The sequence below is a fragment of the Tachyglossus aculeatus genome, chromosome 3 (genome assembly GCF_015852505.1).
Source record: "Tachyglossus aculeatus isolate mTacAcu1 chromosome 3, mTacAcu1.pri, whole genome shotgun sequence".
NCBI classification, from domain to species: Eukaryota; Metazoa; Chordata; class Mammalia; order Monotremata; family Tachyglossidae; genus Tachyglossus; species Tachyglossus aculeatus.
In genome coordinates, this window is record NC_052068.1 from 13,143,750 (window position 1) to 13,166,972 (window position 23,223).

Sequence of the window (23,223 nt, forward strand, 5' to 3'; positions counted from 1 at the left end):
CTCACCCATATCTTACCTCTGGCCTGGAATGCCCTCCCTTCTCATATCCGACAGATAATTGCTCACAGTAAACACTCAATAAATATGATTGAATGGATGAATATAGGTTTCTTTTACTTCTGGGCATTGCTAACATTCTGTTTGTACAGATTTATCACTCTATTTTAGTTATGCATATTTACTATTCTATTTATTTTGTTAATGATGTGTATTTAGCTTTAATTCTATTTATTCTGACGACTTGACACCTGTCCACATGTTTTGTTTTGTTTTGTTTTGTTGTCTGTCTCCCCCTTCTAGACTGTGAGCCTGTTTTTGGGTAGGGACCGTCTATACGTCGCCAACCTGTACTTCCCAAGTGCTTAGTACAGTGCTCTGCACACAGTAAGTGCTCAATAAATACAATTGAATGAATGAATGAATGAATTAGTCCTCTGAGCTGCGAGAGCAAATTAGAGTGGTAATCTTTGGCCATTCCAGGAGCGTTTCTGATCTGACACAGTTTCCCCATTGGAAATCTGAAGGTTACTCACGTGAAGCACGTCGAAAGCAGCAGAGCCACAAAATAGGAGCCTTCACATACGAAAACTGCCACCCCTGAAAACCTAAAGGACGGAGAGTGGTTAGAAGTAGGGAGGGCGGATGGATTCCCTTCACAGAGATTATCCTCCTTTGCAAAGCTGAGCCCCAGTGTTCCAAGATATTTTTTGGGAAGAGCAATTTTACTCTTATTTATTCTTTACTCAATTTACTCTTATTACTAGGAACAGATCCAAGCCCATACGTCACACTGGGCTTGGTCTGTAAAAGCCCCGGGGAAACTCTGGTGTTTGGGAACCAGGTTGACTGTCAGAAAGGGTCTGCTCCGTGACCTTGGGCAAATCACTTTACTTCTACGTGCCTCAGTTACCTCATCTGTAAAATGGGGATTGAGATTGTGAGCCCCATGTGGGACAGGACTATGTCCAACCCGATTTGCTTGTATCCACCCCAGCGCTTAATACAGTGCTTGGCAGATAATAATAATAATGATAATAATAATAATGATGGTGTTTGTTAAGTACTTACTATGTGCAAAGCACTGTTCTAAACGCTGGGGAGGTTACAAGGTGATCAGGTTGTCCCATGGGAGGTTCACAGTTTTAATCACCTTTTTACAGATGAGGGAACTGAGAGAAGTGAAGTGACTTGCCCAAAGTCACACAGCTGATAGTTGGTGGAGCCAGGATTTGAACCCATGACCTCTGACTCCAAGCCCGTACTCTTTCCACTGAGCCACCCTGCTTCTCTAGAAAGCACTTAACAAATACCGCAATTATTATTATTATCTCTTGAGTGAGGCCCTTGGGACCCACTATACCGGGAAACAAGACCCCCAAATAGGACACAAGACCTAAACTAGATTTCTTCAAAAAGAAAGAGAAGAGGAGAAGGCACAATTCTTCTACAGGAGAGTCTCAGAGGATGGATTGAAGACAGAAGAACGGAAAAGAAATGGCCCCGGTACAGCAGAGAGGGAGACGGTGAGCTGGAGAAATGCTGTGGTTTGATTTCGGGGTGAGGAATTAGAAAATCTGAGCTCTCCAGTCCTACTGAGATATCTTTTTCTTCATGGTATTCATTAATCACTTACTATGTGCCAGGAACTGTTACAGAGTAATCACTTTGGACACAGTCCACGTCCCACATGGGGCTTACATTCCTAATCTCCATTTTGCAGATGAGTAATTGAGGCCCGAAGAAATTAAGTGACTTGTCCAAGGTTACACAGCAAACCAGTGGCAGAGCTAGGATTGGAACCCAGGTCCTTCTGATTCCCAGGCCTCCTGTGCTCTATCCACTAGGCAACATTGCTTCTCTTTGTGCCTTTGCCTTCTCTCCTGAAGAATCCACTATGGAGTCAGGAAAACCAAAGTTGTATCCAGGTTGTGATCCCAAGAGCCATCCTTAACACTTACCTGGTACCAATCAGTTGACTACATTTATTTGCTGGGCATAGTTTATATATCTAGTACACTTACCTAGTACCAATCAGTTGACTACATTTATTTGCTGGGCATAGTTTATGTATCTAGTGGTAATAACACTTAGCTGTGTGCAGAGCACTGTACTAAGTGCTGGGAGTACACAGGTGTTTATTAGACGTTGTCTATGGCTCACGATAGCGTAAGGGGATGATAGATGCATTCAATAAGGACTACCCACACAACCCTGGATCGGGCTGATAAAATCAGACTACCTAAAACTCAAGTTCCTGTAAAAGGGTTGAGATAAACAAGCTCTTTGCCTTTCTCAAATTCATTCACTCAGTCGTATTTATTGAGCACTTACTGTGTGCAGAGCACTTTACTAAGCTCTTGGGAAGTACAAGTTGGCAACATATAGAGACGGTCCCTACCCAAAAGTTGGCTCACAGTCTAGAAGATGACAAGCTGGCAAAGTATTAACCGTCATCAGAATTGTCAGGAAAAGCATCACTTATACTTACAACAAGTAAAACGCCAGGCTTTTGAACTGCCCCTGTAGGAAGGTTTCAATTCCCACGCCGATCAACACTAGAAGCAGAAAATAGGATGGGCAATCCATTAAATCATATTCATTGAGTGCTTACTGTTTGCAGAGCACTGTACTAGGCTCTTGGGAGAGTACTATATGACAATTAACGGTCACATTCATTCCCTTCCCACAATGAGCTTACAGTCTAGAGAGGGAGACAGACATTAATATAAATAAATAAATGACAGATACGGACGTAAGTGCCGTGGGGCTGGGAGGGGGGATGAATAAAGGGAGCAAGACAGGGTGACGTAGAAGGAAGTGGGAGAAGAGGAAAGGAAGGCTTAGTCAGGGAAGGCCTCTTGGAGGAGATGGGCTTTGAAAGGGGTGAGAGTCATTGTCCATCGGATCTGAGGAGGGAGGATGCTCCAGAGCGGAGACGAGAGGTGGGCAATGGGTTGGCCATTAGAGGAGCCGAACAAGAGGGCTGGGTTGTAGTAGAAAAGTAGTGAGGTGAGGTAGGAGGGGGCAACATGGTGGGGTGGTTTAAAGCCAAAAGTAAAGAGTTTTTGTTTGATACGGAGGTGGATGGGCAACCACTGGAGTTTTTTGAGGAGTGGGAAACAAGAAAAATGATCTGGGCAGCAGAGTGAAGTATGGACTGGAGTGGGGAGAGACAGGAGGCTGGGAGGTCAGCAAGGAGGCTGATACAGTAATTAAGTTGGGATAGGATAAGTGATTGACTTAGTAATAATAATACTGATGATGGTATTTGTTAAGCGCTCATGATGTGCCAAGCACTGTTTTAAGCACTGGGGTAGATACAAAGTAATCAAGTGGGACAATCTGATAACCTTGTATCCATTCCAGCGCTTAGAACAGTGCTTGGCACATAGTGATTAACAGATACCATCATTATTATTATTATTATTAATCAGTTTGTCCCACGTGGGGCTCACAGTTTTCATCCCCATTTTACAGATGAGGTAACTGAGGCCCAGAGAAGTTAAGTGACTTGCCCAAAGTCACACAGCTGGCAAGTGGCAGAGGTGGAATTGGAACCCATGACCTCTGACTTCCAAGCCCGTGCTCTTTTCACTAAGCCACGCTGCTTCTAACATGGTAGCAGTTTCGATGGAGAGGAAAGGGCGAGGTTGTGAACGTGGAACCGACAGGATTTAGTGATGGATTGAATACGCGGAGATGCAGCGTGGCTCAGTGGAAAGAGCCCGGGCTTGGGAGTCAGAGGTCATGGGTTCAAATTTCGGCTCTGCCAACTGTCAGCTGTGTGACTTTGGGCCAGTCACTTCACTTCTCTGTGCCTCAGTTACCTCATCTGTAAAATGGGGATTAAGACTGTGAGCCCCCCGTGGGACAACCTGATCACCTTGTAAGCTCCCCAGCACTTAGAACAGCACATAGTAAGCGCTTAACAAATACCATTATTATTATTATTATTATTATTATTATGAGAGAAAATTAAAGGATAATGCCAAGCTTATGGGCTCGTGAGATGGGAAGGATGGTGGTGCCGTCTACAGGGATGGGAAAGTCAGCAGGAGGACGGGGTTTGGGTGGAAAGATATGGAGTTCTGTTTTAGTGACCATCCAGCTATAGTGCTTGCTGCCTAGTAAGTACTTAAATATTATTATTGTTATTATTAGTGTCCATCCAGGTCTTCCTTTTCCCTTTTCCATTCTATTCTCCCTTTGTACTTCTGGGAATGTCCACATGGTGACAGCAATTCTCCAGTTAACTGCCAGATTCCCAGCAGCCATTTCCTCTCACACAGCTCTTGTGCTCCATCCATTTACAATGCGAGGGATTCATTGTAGACTGGGCTTTCACTTACAGTGCCAGGGATTCAGTACAGGCCGGGGTCCTCTCCCACTTCAGTGACGTGTAACCTGCAGGGTCCACGAACGGAAGCCCGCGTAGGAGACTGTGAGCCTCCTATCCCATTGCTCAGTTGTCATGGCATGTAATAAGTGCTTAACTTATGCCACAATTAATAATAATGATGGCATTTGTTAAGCGAGTACTATAAGCACTGTTCTAAGCGCTTGGGGGGGTACAAGGTGATCAGGTTGTCCCACGTGGGGCTCACAGTCTTAATCCTATTTTACAGGGGAGGGAACTGAGGCACAGAGAAGTTGCCCAAAGTCACATAGCTGACAAGCAGCAGAGCCGGGATTAGAACCTCTGGCTCCCAAGCCCGTGCTCTTTCCACTGAGCCACGCTGCTTCTCTAATTATTACTAGTATTACAGTCATTACTAGTATTATAATTGGTATTATTTTCATCATCATCCAAGGAAAATATATTATCCACCTATTCATTCATTCAGTCAATCAATCGTATTTATTGAGAACTTACTGTGTGCAGAGCACTGTACTAAGCTCTTGGGAAGTACAAGTCACCCAGACACAAAGGGGTTGTGTAAACCCAGATGCCGAGTCTGGAGGCAACACAACTTTTCAGTCATCTCAGCCAGTCAGTCAGTCCTGTTTATCGAGCACTTACTGTGTACAGAGCACTGTATTAAGTGCTTGGGAGAGCACCACACAGCAGTTAAAAGACACATTCCCTGCCCACAATGAGCCTACAGTCTAGAGGGGAAGACAGACATTAATATAAATAAGTAAATGATGGATATGTATGCTACCACTCCCGGTGAGGGGTAGCATAGAGATGACAAACACCCCAGTTTGCTCCAAGTCAGACCCCTTTAATCCCACTCCCTCTCGGGAGGGCTCAGCACACAACCACCGCTCCTCGCACAGAGCGAGCCGCGGACAAGGAGGTCCGCGAATGGGCGGTCTCCACACTGACTGCGGGCCGCTTACATGGGCAGGGTTTTAACACATCCTTTCCTTTGCTTCAGGCCCTAACCCAAGCAGCTGCCCTTGGCCCTCCCGAAGATGCTCCCACAGGAGCGAACCCTCATCAGTCCCCTCGCTGTCAGTCAGTTTCCGGGGCCTCTCGCTGTTGGTCGAGCAGGACGTTGGCATCCCTTGAGCTCCAATGGTCTCCATTCATCGCTCTTAATCCCTCCTCCAGTGGACCCATTGGTCTCCTCCTCGTGGCCCGATCTGCCATCTTAGAGGCATTTGACCTGGCGGGGTTGGGGGAGACCCCTCTCTATGCTGGTTTGGAGCCAGGGAGGGGAAGAAACAGTGAAGAAGAACCTTTTGCCGTTGGGCACATCTCCATTTTAGAAGCTACCTGGGTTTGCCCTCTCTGACCCAGGGCACAAACCCAAGGAGGGGGAGAGGAACAATGTACTCAAGTATGGTGGGACTGGAAGAAAGGATGAATTTTCATTTATTCATTCATTCATTCATTCATTCATTCATTCACTTTTTTGAGCACTTACTATGTGCAGAGCACTGTACTAAGTGCTTGGTAAGTATAGCTATAATTCCATTTATTATAGCTATAATTCTATTTATTCTGATGGTTTTGACACCTGTCTACATATTTTGTTTTGTCATCTGCCTCCCCCTTCTAGACAGGAGCCTGTTGCTGGGTAGGGACCGTCTCTATATGTTGCCGACTTGTACTTCCCAAGAACTTAGTACAGTGCTCTGCACGCAGTAAGCATGCAATAAAAAAGAATGAATGAATGAATACCATTCAGCAATAGAGACAATCCCTGTGCACGCCAGGCTTACAGGCTAGGGGCGGGGGGACAGATATCAAAACAAATTAACAGATATCAATATAAATAAATATAATTATAAAACAAGTAAACAGGCATCAATATAAATACATAAAATTATAGATATATACATAAACACATAAGTGCTTTGGGGCGGGGAGGAGGGGGAGAGAAAAGGGAAGAATAAAGGAAACAAGTCAGGGTGACAGAGAAGGGAGTGGGAGAAGAGGAAAGGAGACATTAGTCAGGGAAGGCCTCTTCATGGTGGTCCTCGTGGCTCTTCCCGGCCTGAGCCGAAGTCAGAGCTGGGAAAGAGCTGGATCTGGATGGGATCTGTGAACCAGGAGCCTGTGTTTTAGGGCCTGGGTTTAGGGAATGCCCTTTGAGAGTAGGGATCGTATATACCATCTCTAGTGTGCTCTTTCAAGTACTTAATAATAATGATTAATATAGTGCTCAGTGCAGAGTAAGTGCTGAATATAGATTCATATTCTCCCCATCCATCCCCCCAGCCTCACCTCCTTCCCCTCCCCACAGCACCTGTATATATGTATATATGTTCGTTTGTATTTATTACTGTATATTTTATTTATACATATTTATTCTATTTATTTTATTTTGTTAATGTTTTGTTTTGTTTTCTGTCTCCCCCTTCTAGACTGTGAGCCCGCCATTGGGTAGGGACCGTCTCTATATTTTGCCAACTTGTACTTCCCATGCGCTTAGTACAGTGCTCTGCACATAGTAAGCGCTCAATAAATATGATTGAATGAATGAATGAATGAGTCATTGATTCTTTATTGAAATGTTTTATGGAGAGAGTCGACCAGCTCACCCGGCGTCCTTTGCAAATAGGATTCCAAGAGAAGTCACTGGAAGGAGAAGGAAAGGGATGGCCTGTTGACTATTTAAGTGTCTCAATCATTATTCTTGAGTGTTTACCATGTGCAAAGTGATTAATCACTCAATCTTTTATATTTATTGAGGACTTACAGTGTGCAGAACACTGTATTAAGTGCTTGGGAGCATACAATATAATAATACAACAGAGCTGATAGACACATTTCCTTCTTGAAACAAGGTTAAAGAATAGAGGGATTAGAGCACTGTACTACGTGCATGGAAGAGTACAATACAACCAAGTTGGTTCCTTGTCCTGAATGAGCTTACAGTTTACAGGTAAGGCCACAGTTGTTTTTCTGGTTAAAACAATCCATCAATCACTCACATTAATTGAGCGTGGCATAGTGGCTCCCGGATCCCGGGATCCTGGGCTTAGGAGTCAGAGGATGTGGGTTCTAATCCCAGCTCTGCCACTTGTCTGCTGCGTGACCTTGGGCAAGCCCCTTCGCTTCTCTGTGCCTCGGTTCCCTCATCTGGAGAATAGGGATTAAGACTGGGAGCCCCACGTGGGACAACCTGATTACCTTGTATCTACCCCAGTGCTTAGAATGGTGCTTGGCACTTAGTAACAAATACCGCAATTACTATTGTTATTATTATTATATGTTGCCAACCTGTACTTCCCAAGTGCTTAGTACAGTGCTCTGCACACAGTAAGCACTCAATAAATACGATTGATTGATTATTATTATTATTACTGTATCCAGAGCACTGAACTAAGCACTTGGGATGGTTCTCCTGTAGGAATAAAATAAGTAGGGTGGTGGCCTTCATGGACCCCAGGCAAGGAGATGCCTGTGATGGGCAGGAATGTGTCTGTTTGTTGTCTCCCAAGAACTTAGTACAGTGCTTTGCATACATTAAGCACTCAATAAATATGATTGAATGAGTGAATGATGACATGTATGTTATTTTAATTACTGCCCGCCCCACTAGACTCTAAGCTCCTTGTCTACTGTTATATTATACTCCCTCTAACATTTAGTATAGTGCTCTAGACACAGCAACTGCTGAATAAATCTGATTGCTTGTTTGATTGCTATCTGTCAGCTGGACTACAGTTTGTCCTCCTAGCTGTATATATGTATATATGTTTGTACATATTTATTACTCTTTATTTATTTATTTATTTATTTATTTATTTTACTTGTACATATCTATTCTATTTATTTTATTTTGTTAGTATGTTTGGTTTTGTCTCCCCCTTTTAGACTGTGAGCCCACTGTTGGGTAGGGATTGTCTGTATATGTTGCCAATTTGTACTTCCCAAGCGCTTAGTACAGAGCTCTGCACACAGTAAGTGCTCAATAAATACAATTGATGATGATGATAATGATGATGGGGTCTCCTCCTCCAGCTGGTGTCTGTCAGCTTGACTGGTTTCTGTCCCATCCTGGCTAGTTTCTGCCAACTGGACTGGTGTCTGTTGGCTGGACTGGTGTCTGATAGCTGGGCTGGTGTCTGTATCTCTGGCTGTTGGCTACCAACTGGACTGGTGTCTGTCAGCTGGACTAGTGTCTGTCTCCCCGGGTACTGTCAGCCGGCGGGACTGATGTTTGTTTTAGCTGGGATGGTGTCTGTTAGCTGGCCCCATGGCTGGTGTCTGCCGGCTGGACTAGTATCTGTCCTTTGGACTGGGTCTGTCTGCTCCAACTCCACCATTTTGTTTCCGCCTGGATCTGAGCAATCAATCAATCAATCAATCAATCGTATTTATTGAGCGCTTACTGTGTGCAGAGTACTGTACTAAGCGCTTGGGAAGTACAAGTTGGCAACATATAGAGACAGTCCCTACCCAACAGCGGGCTCACAGTCTAAAAGGGGGAGACAGAGAACAAAACCAAACATACTAACAAAATAAAATAAATAGAATAGATATGTACAAGTAAAATAAATAAATAAATAAATAGAGTAATAAATATGTACAAACATATATACATATATACAGGTGCTGTGGGGAAGGGAAGGAGGTAAGATGGGGGGGATGGAGAGGGGGGACAAGGGGGAGAGGAAGGAAGGGGCTCAGTCTGGGAAGGCCTCCTGGAGGAGGTGAGCTCTCAGTAGGGCCTTGAAGGGAGGAAGAGAGCTAGCTTGGCGGAGGGGCAGAGGGAGGGCATTCTAGGCCTGGGGGATGACGTGGGCCGGGGGTCGATGGTGGGACAGGCGAGAACGAGGTACGGTGAGGAGATTAGCGGCAGAGGAGCAGAGGGTGCAGAGAGATGAGAATGTGGCCTAGTGAGTAGCTTAGCTTGCGAAGAACAATGAGAGAGCGCAGGGGTGTAGGCAGAGAAGAGAGTGGATGAGGGTGGAGAGAGAAAGAGACACACACAGAGAGATTTGAATGCCTTCAAGCTGACGGACAAGTACTTCCGCTTGATGCCAAGGCAAACGGGCAACCACTGAAAGGTTTGGAAGCATGGGGAGAAGGGCCTATTAGAAAAAATACTCCGTTTAAGAATGAAATATGGACTGGAGTGGCCAACCTGGGTTATGGATATTACCTTGTATCTACTCCAGTGCTTGGAACAGTGTCTGTCCTAAGACAGACTAAGTGCTTAACAAATACCATCATTACTATTATTATGAAAAGTGCCAAGAGGAATCAGTATGGTAGCTGTTTGGTTGGACAAGGGGGAGGATCCTGGAGTTGTTTGGAAGAAGAACCGACAGGTTTTGAGGTTGGGCAGAATAGGAGTTGTCAAAGGAGAGGGAAATGTTGACTATAAATGCCAAGGTTGTGGGCTAGAGAGATGGGGAGAGACGTGGAGGTGGTGCTGTCAAATGTCGGGAGGCAGAATGGCCTAGTGTCAAAAGCATGGACTTGGGAGTCCCAGGATCTGGGTTCTAATCCCCGCTCCGCCACTTGTCTGCCGTGTGACCTTGGGTAAGTCACTTCACTTCTCTGGGCCTCAGTTACATCATCTGGAAAATGGGGATTGAGACTGTGAGCCCCATTGTTTTGTTCTGTTGTCTGTCTCCCCCTTCTAGACTGTGAGCCCGTTGTCGGGAAGGGACCGTCTCTATATGTTGCTGACTTGCACTTCCCAAGTACTTAGTACAGTGCTCTGCACACAGTAAGTGCTCAATAAATAAAATTGAATGAATGAATGAATGAATGTGGGACAGGGACTGGATCCAATCATATTATTTTGTATCTACCCCAGCACTTAAAGCGCTTAACAAATACCATAATTATTATTATTAAATGTGTTGGGAAAGTTAACTGGAGGAGAGGATTTGGAAGGGAAGATAAGGAGTTCATGAATTCTCAAATATTTCACCCAGCCAAGCTGAGGTGTAGAGGCATTGCATCACTGCTGGTGAGCTAAATTCTTATGGAGACTACGAGCCCCACATGAGACAGAGATTGTATCCATCCCAATTTGCTGTGTCCAAATCCAGTGCTTACTACACTGCCTGCACGTAGTAAGTGCTTAACAAATACTATTATTATTATTATTATTACAGAGAAGCAGTGTGGCTTATTGGAAAGAGCATGGGCTTGGAACCAGAGGACATGGGTTCCAGCTCCGCCACTTATCTGCTGTGTGACCTTGGGCAAGACACTTAACGTCTCTGTGCCTGTTACCTCATCTGTAAAATGGGGATTAAGACTGTGAGCTCCACACAGGACAACCTGATTACCCTGGATCTGCCTCAGTGCTTAGAACAGTGCTTGGCACATAGTAAGTGCTTAACAAATACCATCATTATTATTTTATTATAGAGAAGCAGCATGGCTCAGTGGAAAGATCACGGGCTTTGGAGTCAGAGGTCAGGGGTTCAAATCCTGGTTCCACCAATTGTCAGCTGTGTGACTTTGGGCAAGTCACTTAACTTCTCTGTGCCTCAGTTACCTCATCTGTACAATGGGGATTAAGACTGTGAGCCTCCCGTGGGACAACCTGATCACACTGTGATCTCCCCAGTGCTTAGAACAGTGCTTTGCACATCGTAAGCACTTAATAAATGCCATTATTATTATTATTATTCTAGGACCTCGTAATTGGTGATCTAGTCAATATTTGATTTTGAGAATGGCTCTCAAAGGTGACATTAGTGAAACTGGGAAGCAGCATGGCCTAGTGGGTTAAAAGCCTGGACTTCCACTTGCCTGCTGCGTTAACTTGGGCAAATCACTTCTCTGTGCCTCAGTTTCCTCAACTGTAAAATGGGAATTTAATACCTGTTCCCTTCCTGGTGGGGACGTGTGACCCCCATGTGGGACAGGAAGCCTGCCTGACGTGATTAACTCGTATCTCTCTCAGAGCTTAGAACAGTGTTTGACACACAGTAGGTCCTAAGAGTTAGCATGAAGACAACTTTTTAAGACTCTGGATGCGGTTCTCGAGGTAGGTTCAGGTCTCACTGCCTTACTAGAGGTTGAATACCATTACAGTTTTCTAGGCCTTCAGGGGCTTGATGTCCTACTCACAACCTCAATCCCCATTTTACAGATGAGGTAACTCTAATTTGAGGGCTGGAGTTTGCTGATGGTGGGAATCCCTCACACATGAATTGATTATGTGGAGGAGCAGCAGGGCGTAGTGGATAGAACACTAACTTCTCTGTGACTCAATTACCTCATCTGTAAAATCGGGATTAGGACTGGGAGCCAAGTCTGAGCTCCATAGCGCTTAGTACAGTGCTCTGCACACAGTAAGCGCTCAATAAATACGATTGATTGATATCTTCCCTCCCAAACCCTGTCTTCCCCCTGACTTTCCCATCCCTGTGGATGGCATGACCATCCTTTCCATCTCAATAGCCCAGACTTCCCAGACTGAGCCCCTTCCCCACAGCACCTGTATATATGTATATATGTTTGTACGTATTTATTACTCTATTTATTTTACTTGTACATATCTATTCTATTTATTTTATTTTGTTAGTATGTTTGGTTTTGTTCTCTGTCTCCCCCTTTTAGACTGTGAGCCCACTGTTGGGTAGGGACTGTCTCTATATGTTGCCAACTTGTACTTCCCAAGCGCTTAGTACAGTGCTCTGCACACAGTAAGCGCTCAATAAATACAATTGATGATGATGATGATAACTAAGACCATACATCTCATCTTCCTTCCCAGATCCTCTCCTCCACCTAGCTTGCCCATCCCAGTAGACCACACCACCATTCTCCCCAATAGTGGTGATTTTATTTATTAAGCATTTACCATGTACCAAGCACAGGGCTAAACTCTGGAGTCCATCTAAGAAATCAGATCAGACACCGTTCTCATCCCAGTGTCTATAAGGGAGGGCGAATGAACGAACAAATTAACAGGTATTTTATTCCCATTTTACACAGGAGAAAACTGAGGCACAGAGACAGCATCCTGCCCAAGGTCAAAAAGCATACAAGTGACAGAGACAGGACTAGAACCTGGGTCTCAACTCCTGGTCTTATGCTGTTTCCACTCTGCCATGCTACTTCCTGACTCCAAAGCCTGCCTTGGCATTATCCTTGACCCCTCCCCATGATTCACCTTTCACATTCCATACTTTGCTGCTACCTGTCAGTCTTTCCTCCACAACAATTTCCAGATCCATCCGTCCTCCATCCAGATGGCCACTACCCACCCTGGTCCAAGCACTTGTCATATCCCAGCTTGACAGCTGCATCAACCTCCTCACCGGTGTCCTTGCCTCCAGTCTCTCTCCCCTCTCCAGGCCATACTTCGCTCTGCTCTCGAGATAATTTTTCTGCAACATTCTGCACATCTCCCTGCTCCACAAAACCTCCTGTGGTTACCCAGTCCTCTCTGCATCAAACAGAAATTCTTGACCATTGGCTTCAGGGCCCTCCATCAGCTCTTTCCTTTTATCTATCCACTCTCTTCCACTACACCCCAGTTTTCGCTCTTCATTCCCCTCAAGCTACCATCCTCACTGTGCCTCGTTCTCATCTCGCCTGCCTCGAATCATCTTCACTCGTGTATTTTTTCCGGCCTGGAGCTTTCCCCTTCTTCAGATCCAGTAGATCACAACTCTCCCACTCTCTGAAGCCCCTCAAAAATCTCATCTCCTCCAGGATGGTTTCCCCGATTAATTGTTCTTCTCCCTAGAGTCATATCCTCCTTGCTATCGCCTCAGCCCTTCTGTGCCAACTATGCATTTAAGCCCTCATGCTCACCTGCGGCCCTACTGTATTGATGGATTTATTGTACTGTTTAAGTACTCACTCTTCGAAACATCCTTTGTATCTACCCCAGCGATTAGAACAGTGCTTGGCACATACTAAGCACTTAACAAATACCATTATTATTATTATTACAGGATTTAGCACACAGTAAGTGTTCAAAAAATATCGCACTTCTTATATTTGTCTTGTCTTATGCAGTCGAGTCGTTTCTGATGCACAGCGACACCACGGACACATCTCTCTCAGAACGCCCTGCTCTCCAACTGCAATCTTTCTGGTAGTGGATCCATAGAGTTTTCTTGGTAAAAATCTGGAAGTGATGTACCATCGCCGCCTTCCGCGCAGTAAACTTGAGTCACGCCCTTGACTCTCTCCCAAACTGCTGCTGGCCAGCACAGGTGAGTTTTGACGTGTAGCAGATGGACTTCCATTCACTAGCCCCTGCCCAAGCTAGGAATGGAGTGGGTAGGTCTCTGCTTGACTCTCCCTCCTATAGCCGAGACTGGTAAAGGATGACCCTGAGAGGTGTATCATTTTATGCTTGTGTAATATTGATAATAATGATAATAAATGCTTAATAATAATAATAATGGCATTTGTTAAGTGCTTACTATGTGTCGGGCACTGTACTAAGCGTTGGGATGGATACAAGCAAATTGGGTTCGACCTCGTCATAATTGGGAGCTCACAGTCTCAATCCCCATTTTCCAGATGAGGTAACTGAGGCCCAGGGAAGCGAAGTGACTTGCCCAGGGTCACACAGTGGACAAGTGGCAGAGCAGGGATTAGAACCCGTGACCTTTGGACTCCCAAGCCTGGTCTCTATCCACTAAACATGCTGCTTCATAATTGCATAAATACTGCAAATGTGATGTGGCAAACCCAGTACTAAACACTGGCGTAAATACAATCAGATCAGTCACTCAATCAAGGCTATTTACTGAGTGCCCACCGTGTACAGAACACTGGACTAAGCATTTGCGAGAGCATGATAGCATCAAATATCAAGGTCCCTGCCCTCAAGGAGCCTGTCATCTGATAATCAGGTGACTTGGCTTGTTTACTCAGTCTAATGATGATATTAATAATAACTGCGGTATTTTTTAAGCGCTTACTATGTATCAAGCCCTGTGCTAAGCGCTGTACTAAGCAAATCGGGTGAGACACGGTCCCTGTCCTACGTGAGGCTCCCAGTTGTAATCCCCCTTTTACAGAGATGTAACGGAGACCCAGAGAAGTGAAGTGAGTCGCCCTAGGTGATGGAACCGGGATTAGAACCCGTGTCCTTTTGAATCCCAGGACATTTTTCACCATGGTTACCTGTTTTCCTTTGAGCTCAAGAGAGGCAGAACCTCAGAGAGGGATAAAGGCCCCACAGAGCAGCAAGCATGCCAGCAATGTCCGCTCCGTTAATGGGCCGCCGTCACCGGGGCGATAATGCTCCGCGTCAGAGAAACCAAAAGGCAAGTGGCTGTGGAGGAGATTAGGCGGGGAGAATGAGCTTTTGTTCCATATAACAGAAGACATCACTGTTGGGCCATCGCTGCATGTTGGGGGATTACGAAAGTCGATAGAATGGACCATGAGTGCTCTGTTAAACCTCTGGAGAACTTGGGATGGACAAATCCCTCTTCACTCCCTGTCTAAATTAACTCTTGTGTGGAAAGGACAGCTCTGGCCCAGACCTAAGAAGGGTAGAAGAGAACTGGGTGGTGTGAAATCACAATTGAGGTATTTGTTAGGTGCTCATTATGCGGCAAGCACTGGGGTCGACACAAGATGATGGCATTTATTAAGCACTTACTATGTGCCAAGCACTGTTCTAAGTGCAGGGGAGGTTACAAGGTGCTCAGGTTGTCCCACGGGGGGCTCACATTAATCCCCATTTTACAGATGAGGGAACTGAGGCCCAGAGAAGTTGTGACTTGCCCAAAGTCACAAAGCTGGCAGTTAGCGGAGTCGGGATTTGAACCCATGACTTCTGACTCCAAAGCCCGGGCTCTTTCCACTGAGCCACGCTGCTTCTCTAAATTCGAGTCTCCCCACTCATCATCATCATCATCATCATCAATCATATTTATTGAGCGCTTACTATGTGCAGAGCACTGTACTAAGTGCTTGGGAAGTACATATTGGCAACGTATAGAGACAGTCCCTACCCAACAGTGGGCTCACAGTCTAAAAGGGGGAGGCAGAGAACAAAACCAAACATACTAACAAAATAAAATAAATAGAATAGATATGTACAAGTAAAATAAATAAATAGAGTAATAAATATGTACAAACATATATGCATATATACAGGTGCTGTGGGGAAGGGAAGGAGGTAAGGTGGGGGGGATGGAGAGGGAGACGAGGGGGAGAGGAAGGAAGGGGCTCAGTCTGCTGTCCAGCATGGATGAGTTTTGCCTTGTCCCACTCTCTAGCCACTGGCCAAGCTAGGAATGGAATGGACAGGCCTCTGCTTGACTCTCCCTCCCGTAGCCGAGACTGGTAGAGGACTGGAAACTCTCCAGGTGCAACCCTGAGAGGGAATTCCTTCCCCTATCCATTGTTTATTTTGCTATCTATCTCTCCAACTAGATTGATAGCTCCTTGAGGGGAGGGATCTAGTCTACCACCTCTATTCTACCTTCCCAAGTGTTTAGTTCAGTGCTCTGAACATAAGTGCTTAATAATTACCATAATGCATGCAACTTAATCAGCACTAGTGTCTTCTTCAAACACAAAGTCAGTTTGGGCCCACAAAGTCAAGAATCACATGCGATTTCACCCATCCGATTCTGTTGTGTTTTTTTAAAATAGTATTTGTAAGCACTTACTATGTGACTGGCATTTACAAAACACTTCTTCCTCCTCATCACCACCTCCTCCTCCCCCTCCTCTCCTTCTTTATCGTATTTCTTAATAATAATGATGACATTTATTAAGCATTTACTATGTGCAAAGCACTGTTCTAAGTGCTGGGGGGCGGTTACAAGGTGATCAGGTTGTCCCACGGGGGGCTCATAGTCTTAACCCCATTTTACAGATGAGGGAACTGAGGCACAGAGAAGTTAAGTAACTTACCCAAAGCTGACACGTGGCAGAGCCGGAATTTGAACCCATCACCTATGACTCTACAGCCCATGCTCTTTCCACTGAGCCACGCTGCTTCTTAAGGGCTTACTCTGTGCCAAACACTGTACCAAACTCCTGGTAGATACGAGTTAATCAGGTTGGATACGATCCCTGACCCACATGGGGCTCACAGTTTAAGTAGGAGGACATAGTTTTTAAACCCCTCATTTTACAAACGAAGAAACTAAAGTATAGAAAAGTTAACTTGCCCAAAGTCACATAGTTGGCAATAATAATAATAATCATAATATACTAAGTGCTTACTATGTGCCAGGCTGGGGTAGATACAGTCACTGTCCCATCTAGGGCTCACAGTCTTAATCCCCATTTTACAGATGAGGGAACTGTGGCACAGAAAAGTTAAGTGACTTGTCCAAGGTCACACAGCAGACAAGTAGCAGAGCTGGGATTAGAACCCAGGTCCTTCTGACTCTTCGGCTCCTGCTCTATCCACTTTGTCATGCTGCTTGGAGACAAGTGGTAGAACCACTCTCCTCCTCCCTCTCCCAACTCTTCATCCCCTTCTTCCACTTCATTATCTTCCAATCATCCTCAGCCCATCCTTCTCACCGGCTCCCTGTGATTATCCCAGCCAGATAATAATAATAACAATGGTATTTGTTAGGCACTTACTGTGTGCAAAGCACTGTTCTAAGCCCTGGGAGGTCACAAGGTGATCAGGTTGTCCCACGGGGGGCTCACAGTCTTAATCCCCATTTTACAGATGAGGGAACTGTGGCACAGAAAAGTTAAGCGACTTGCCCAAAGTCACACAGCAGACAAGTAGCAGAGCTGGGATTAGAACGCAGGTCCTTCTGACGCTTCGGCTCCTGCTCTATCCACTGGGTCACGCTGCTTAGAGACGAATGGTAGAACCACACTCCTCCTCCCTCTCCCCACTCCTCACCTCCTTCTTCCACTTCGTTATCTTCCAATCACCCTCAGCCCATCCTTCTCACCTGCTCCCTGTGATGACCCCAGCCAGATCATGTGTGTCTGTTCCCTTTGTTATCCCTGCTTGCCCTCCCTTTCTTCCCAATTGGAATTCCTCTTTATTGCTGGCTAAATCACTAACAAGGCAGACCATAAACTCCATTGGTTTAGAAAGACCTTTTCTTACGCTGTCAAGTCATCTCTGATGCCATGGCTGCCTCTCTCCTAGAAGGCCCCACCTCCATCTGCAATTGTTCAATTATCCTTAGAGTTTCCTTGCTAACAATATCAAAGTGGTTGACCACTGCTGCCTTCCACGCAGTAAACCTGAGTCTCTGCCCTCGATCCTGTCCCATGTCATTGCTGCCCAGTGCAGGTGAGTTTTGACTTGTAGCAGATTGCCTGCCACTCACTAGCCACTGGCCAAGCTAGAAATAATAATAATAATGATGGCATTTACTAAGCGCTTACTATGTGCAAAGCACCATTCTAAGCGCTGGGATGGAATGGATAGGCCTCTGCTTAACTTTCCCTCCCGCAGTCGAGACTGGTAGAGGACTGGAAACTCTCCAGGCTCAAATCTGCTGGGGGTTAGAGAGCCCACAAGAGGTAAATTCACCCATTCAGCTGTGCTTCTGACCAGGCCCCACGTAATGAATAGCCTGGTCTCTTCATTCATTCAATCGCATTTATTGAACGCTTAGTGTGTGCAGAGCACTGTACTAAGCACTTGGGAAGTACAAGTTGGCAACATATAGAGACGGTCCCTATCCAACAACGGGCTCACAGTCGAGAAGGGGGAGACAGACAACAAAACAAAACATGTAGACAGACAGGTGTCAAGTCGTCAGAACGAATAGAATTAAAGCTAAATGCACATCATTAACAAAATAAATAGAAGAGTAAATACGTATAAGTAAAATAGAGTGATAAGTCTGTATGAACATATATACAGGTGCTGTGGGGAGGGGAAGGATATAGGGCAGGAGGGATGGGAGGAGGAGAGGAAGAAGGGGGCTCACTCTGGGAAGGCCTCCTGGAGGAGGTGAGCTCTCATTAGGGCTTTGAAGGGAGGAAGAGAGCTAGTTTGGAGGATGTGTGGAGGGAGGGCATTCCTCTTCAGTTAGCAAGGAGGGCTGGTTAGCTTCCACCTTCGGGAAAGAGGGATGAGGTAGGAGCTCGTTATGGGCAGGGGATGTTTTTGTTATGTCATTGGGTTCTCCCTAATACTCAGTACAGGGCTCTGCACACAGTAAACACTCAACCAATGCGATTGATTGAGACAGCGGAGCAAAAATTTTGAGAAGCAGCGTGGCTCAGTGGAAAAGAGCACAGGCTTTGGAGTCCGAGGTCATGGGTTCAAATCCCGGCTCTGCCAATTGTCAGCTGTGTGACTTTGGGCGAGTCACTTCACTTCTCTGGGCCTCAGTTCCCTCATCTGTAAAACGGGGATTGAGATGGTGAGCCCCCCCGTAGCACAACCTGATCACTTTGCAACCTACCTAGTGCTTAGAACAGTGCTTTGCACATAGTAAGCGCTTAACAAATGCCATTATTATTATTATTATTAAAATTTTTCCAAATCAATAAGCTAAGAAATCAATTTAACAAGAATCCACTAGGGGGCAGCATGGAAATGCAGTCTTGTTCATACCCCATTTAGATTCTATATAATTGCTTACATTCATTCATTCAGTCGTATTTATTGAGCGCTTACTGTGTGCAGAGCACTGTACTAAGCGCTTAACAGAATAATGATGGCATTTGTTAAGCGCTCACTATGTGCAAAGCACTGTTCTAAGCGCTGGACTTACAATCAAAATAGACAAAGAGAGAAAGCCAGTGCAATCCCCTTGTTTAAGAAATTAAGGTTTCCCTGATTATGGAAACCTTAACCAGCACTTAGAACAGTGTTTTGCACATAGTAAGCGCTTAATAAATGCCATTATTATTATTATGGTGGCTGACATTCAACCCAGCCCCACAAAACTTTTGTACATAAACTTCTGCTCTGCCATTTCCCGTTTATCATTAATTTTAATGTCGGTCTTTCACTGTAATCTGTAAGTTTGTTGTGGGCAGGGTCATGTCCACCAAAGCTATTTAATGGTATTCCCCCAAGTGCTTAGTTTAATGCTCAGCACAAACTAAGCACTCAATAAATACCATTGATTGATTGACCTGAGGAAAAATGGTTCCAGAGTTCTTAGAAGACCCAGAGTTAGTAATCAATCAATGATATTTATTTACCCGTATATATATTTGTACATATTTATTACTCTATTTATTTTACTTGTACATATCTATTCTATTTATTTTGTTAATATGTTTGGTTTTGTTCTCTGTCTCCCCCTTCTAGACTGTGAGCCCACTGTTGGGTAGGGACCGTCTCTATATGTTGCCAACTTGTACTTCCCAAGCACTTAATACAGTGCTCTGCACACAGTAAGCACTCAATAAATACAATTGATTGATTGATTTATTAAGTGCTTACTGGGAGCAAAGGACCATATTAAGCACTTAGTTTAGTGTCTTTGCACATAGTGTGCACTCAAATACGATTGAATGAATGCAGTGAAGCAGAATTGGTAGAGACATTCCCTGTTACAGTCAAGAGCATGCAGTTAGATGACCACACACCCCAAAAAGGGAAGGATCATCACAAAATTTAGGATTCCACTCGCACTGTCAAGCCTCCTGTAAGGTGGGGATGAAGACTGTGAGCCCCCCATGGGACATCCTGATCACCTTGTAACCTCCCCAGTGCTTAGAACAGTGGAAACGAGCATGGGCTTTGGAGTCAGAGGTCATGGGTTCAAATCCCAGCTCTGCCAATTGTCAGCTGTGTGACTTTGGGCAAGTCACTTCACTTCTCTGGGCCTCAGTTACCTCGTCTGTAAAATGGGGATTAAGACTGTGAGCCCCCCGTGGGACAACCTGATCACCTTGTAACCTCCCCAGCGCTTAGAACAGTGCTTTGCACATAGTAAGCGCTTAATAAATACCATTAAAAAAACAGTGCTTTGCACATAGTAAGCGCTTAATAAATGTTATCATTATTATTACTATTATTCTCTCTTTGACTGGGGTGGCCAGAATGGGGCCACTAGCCATAGCTTCCTGTTGCCCCTCTCCCTTTCTCCTCCTTTCCCCTTCCCTCCTCTCACTCTCTGTCATGATTAGCCACAGCTGCCTGTAGGCCTTCCTGTGGCCTGCCTAAAGTGAAAGGATTCTGAGACCAGTTTTTTGATTAAACCTAGAAAAGAGTGGAATTTCCTGGCTCTTTCTGACATTCTATGAAACAATTATGGTACTTATTAAGCACTTACCATATAATAATAATAATGGCGTTTATTAGGTGCTTACTATAATAATAATTATGATGGCATTTATTAAGAGCTTACCATGTGCAAAGCACTGTTCTAAGTGCTGGGGAGGTTACAATGTGATCAGGCTGTCCCACGCGGGGCTCACAGTCTTCATCCCCATTTTCCAGATGAGGTAACTGAGGCCCAGAGAAGTGAAGTGACTTGCCCAAACTCCCACAGCTGACAAGCGATGGAGCTGGGATTTGAACCCATGACCTCTGACTCCAAAGCCCGGGCTCTTTCCACTGAGCCACGCTGCTTCTCAGGCATGGGGGTAGATACCAGGTAATGAGATCAGAAACAGTCCCCGTCCCACACGGGGTTCCCGGTTTAAGTAGGAGGGGGTAGGATTTAATCCCCATTTTATAGATGAGGGAACTTTGGCACGGTGAAGTAACTTGGCCAATGTCAACTGGCAGATTAATGGCGGAGCCGGGGTTAGAACCCAGGACCTCTGAGTCAATCAATCAATCAATTGGCCCTGCTGAGAGCTCACCTCCTCCAGGAGGCCTTCCCAGACTGAGCCCCTTCCTTCCTCTCCCCCTTGTCCCCCTCTCCATCCCCCCATCTTACCTCCTTCCCTTCCCCCACAGCACCTGTATATATGTATATATGGTTGCACATATTTATTACTCTATTTATTTATTTATTTATTTATTTTACTTGTACATTTCTATCCTATTTATTTTATTTTGTTGGTATGTTTGGTTCTGTTCTCTGTCTCCCCCTTTTAGACTGTGAGCCCACCGTTGGGTAGGGACTGTCTCTATGTGTTGCCAATTTGTACTTCCCAAGCGCTTAGTACAGTGCTCTGCACATAGTAAGCGCTCAATAAATATGATTGATTGATTGATTGATTGATTGCTTACAGTCAAGAACCAGGGCCCAGCCGCCAACTAGGGCTCTTTCCACCTTCAGAAGACCCTTCCATCCCACTCAAGGATGAAGCAAGACTGACCCAGGGAGAGCCAAAGATCAAAGTCACACCTGAAGACAGCCTCCCCATCACTCTGACGGAGTCTCAACAAGAATCTGTGAGAAATGGTGAGTAAGACAGCTCAGCTGGGGCTACCTGGGAAAGAGGAATCAATCAATCAATCAATCAATCAATCAATCAATCAATCGTATTTATTGAGCACTTACTGTGTGCAGAGCACTGTACTAAACACTTGGGAACTACAAGTTGGCAACATATAGAGACGGTCCCTACCCAACAGTGGGCTCACAGTCTAGCAGAGTCTTACAGCAGCAGGGAAAGGATTTGGGACTATTTAATAATAATAATGATGGCATTTATTAAGCGCTTACTACGTGCAAAGCACTGTTCTAAGCGCTGGGGAGGTCACAAGGTGATCAGGTTATCATCAATTGTATTTATTGAGTGCTTACTATGTGCAGAGCACTGTACTAAGCGCTTGGGAAGTACAAATTGGCAATATACAGAGACAGTCCCTACCCAACAGTGGGCTCACAGTTTAAAAGGGGGAGGCAGAGAACAAAACCAAACATACTAAAAAAATAAAATAAATAGAATAGATATGTACAGGTAGAATAAATAGAGTAATAAACTATTACTATTTATTTATTTATTACTATTTAAACTACCTATTTATAAACCCCGTTGTCCCACGGGGGGGGCTCACAGTCTTAATCCCCATTTTACAGATGAGGTAACTGAGGCACAGAGAAGCAGAGTGACTTGCCCAAAGTCACAGAGCTGACAATTGGCGGAGCCGGGAGCACGGGCCTGGCCCTCGGAGAACTGGGGTTCTAATCCTATCTCCACCACTTATAATAATAATAAAATATTGGCATTTAGTCAGAAGTCATGGGTTTGAATCCTGACTCCGCCACATGTCTGCTGCGTGACCTTGGGCAAGTCACTTAACTTCTCAGAGCCTCAGTTCCTTCATCTGTAAAATGGGGATGAAGACTGTGAGCCCCACGTGGGACAACTTGATCACCTTGTATCTCCCCAGAGCTTAGAACAGTGCTTTGCACATACTAAGTGCTTAGCAAATACCATCATTATTATTCATTCATTCAGTCGCATTTATTGAGTGCTTATTGTGTGCAGAGCACTGTACTAGGCGCTTGAGAAGTACAAGTTGGCAACATATAGAGACGGTCCCTTCCCAACAGTGGGCTCACAGTCTAGAAGGGGGAGACAGAGAACGAACCAAAACATATTAACAATATAAAATAAATAGAATAAATATGTACAAATAAAATAGAGTAATAAATACGTACAAACATATATACATATATACAGGTGCTGTGGGGAGGCGAAAGAGGTAAGGGGGGAGATGGGGAGGGGTAGAGGAAGGCGGAGGCTCAATCTGGGAAGGCCTCCTGGAGGAGGTGAACTCTCAATAGGGCTTTGAAGGGAAAATTATTATTATTATTATTATTATTATTATTATTTATTAAATGCTTACTATGTGCAAAGCACTGTTCTAAGCATTGGGGAGGTTACAGGGTGATCAGGTTGTCCCACAGGGGGCTCACAATCTTAATCCCCATTTTCCAGATGAGGTAACTGAGGCCCAGAGAAGTGAAGTGACTTGCCCAAAGTCACACAGCTGACAAATGGCAGAGCAG

General features: G+C 45.0%; 1 protein-coding gene across 2 annotated transcripts in view; it reads right to left on the reverse strand.

Moving 5' to 3' along the window:
• The window catches only part of TMEM72 (transmembrane protein 72), a 48,261-nt gene that overhangs the window by 13,367 nt on the left and 11,671 nt on the right, over positions 1–23,223 (reverse strand). Inside the window, exons 1-3 of one of the 2 annotated variants that reach the window (XM_038744147.1) lie at positions 21,610–21,671; positions 2,489–2,555; positions 534–605 (exon numbers count right to left, since the gene is read on the reverse strand). In XM_038744147.1, coding sequence (XP_038600075.1) covers positions 534–605; positions 2,489–2,555; positions 21,610–21,628 — 158 coding nt within the window. In that variant the 5' untranslated portion in view covers positions 21,629–21,671. Of the gene's footprint in view, positions 1–533; positions 606–2,488; positions 2,556–21,609; positions 21,672–23,223 lie in introns of those variants that run through there. The other variant, XM_038744146.1, reaches the window with a different exon arrangement.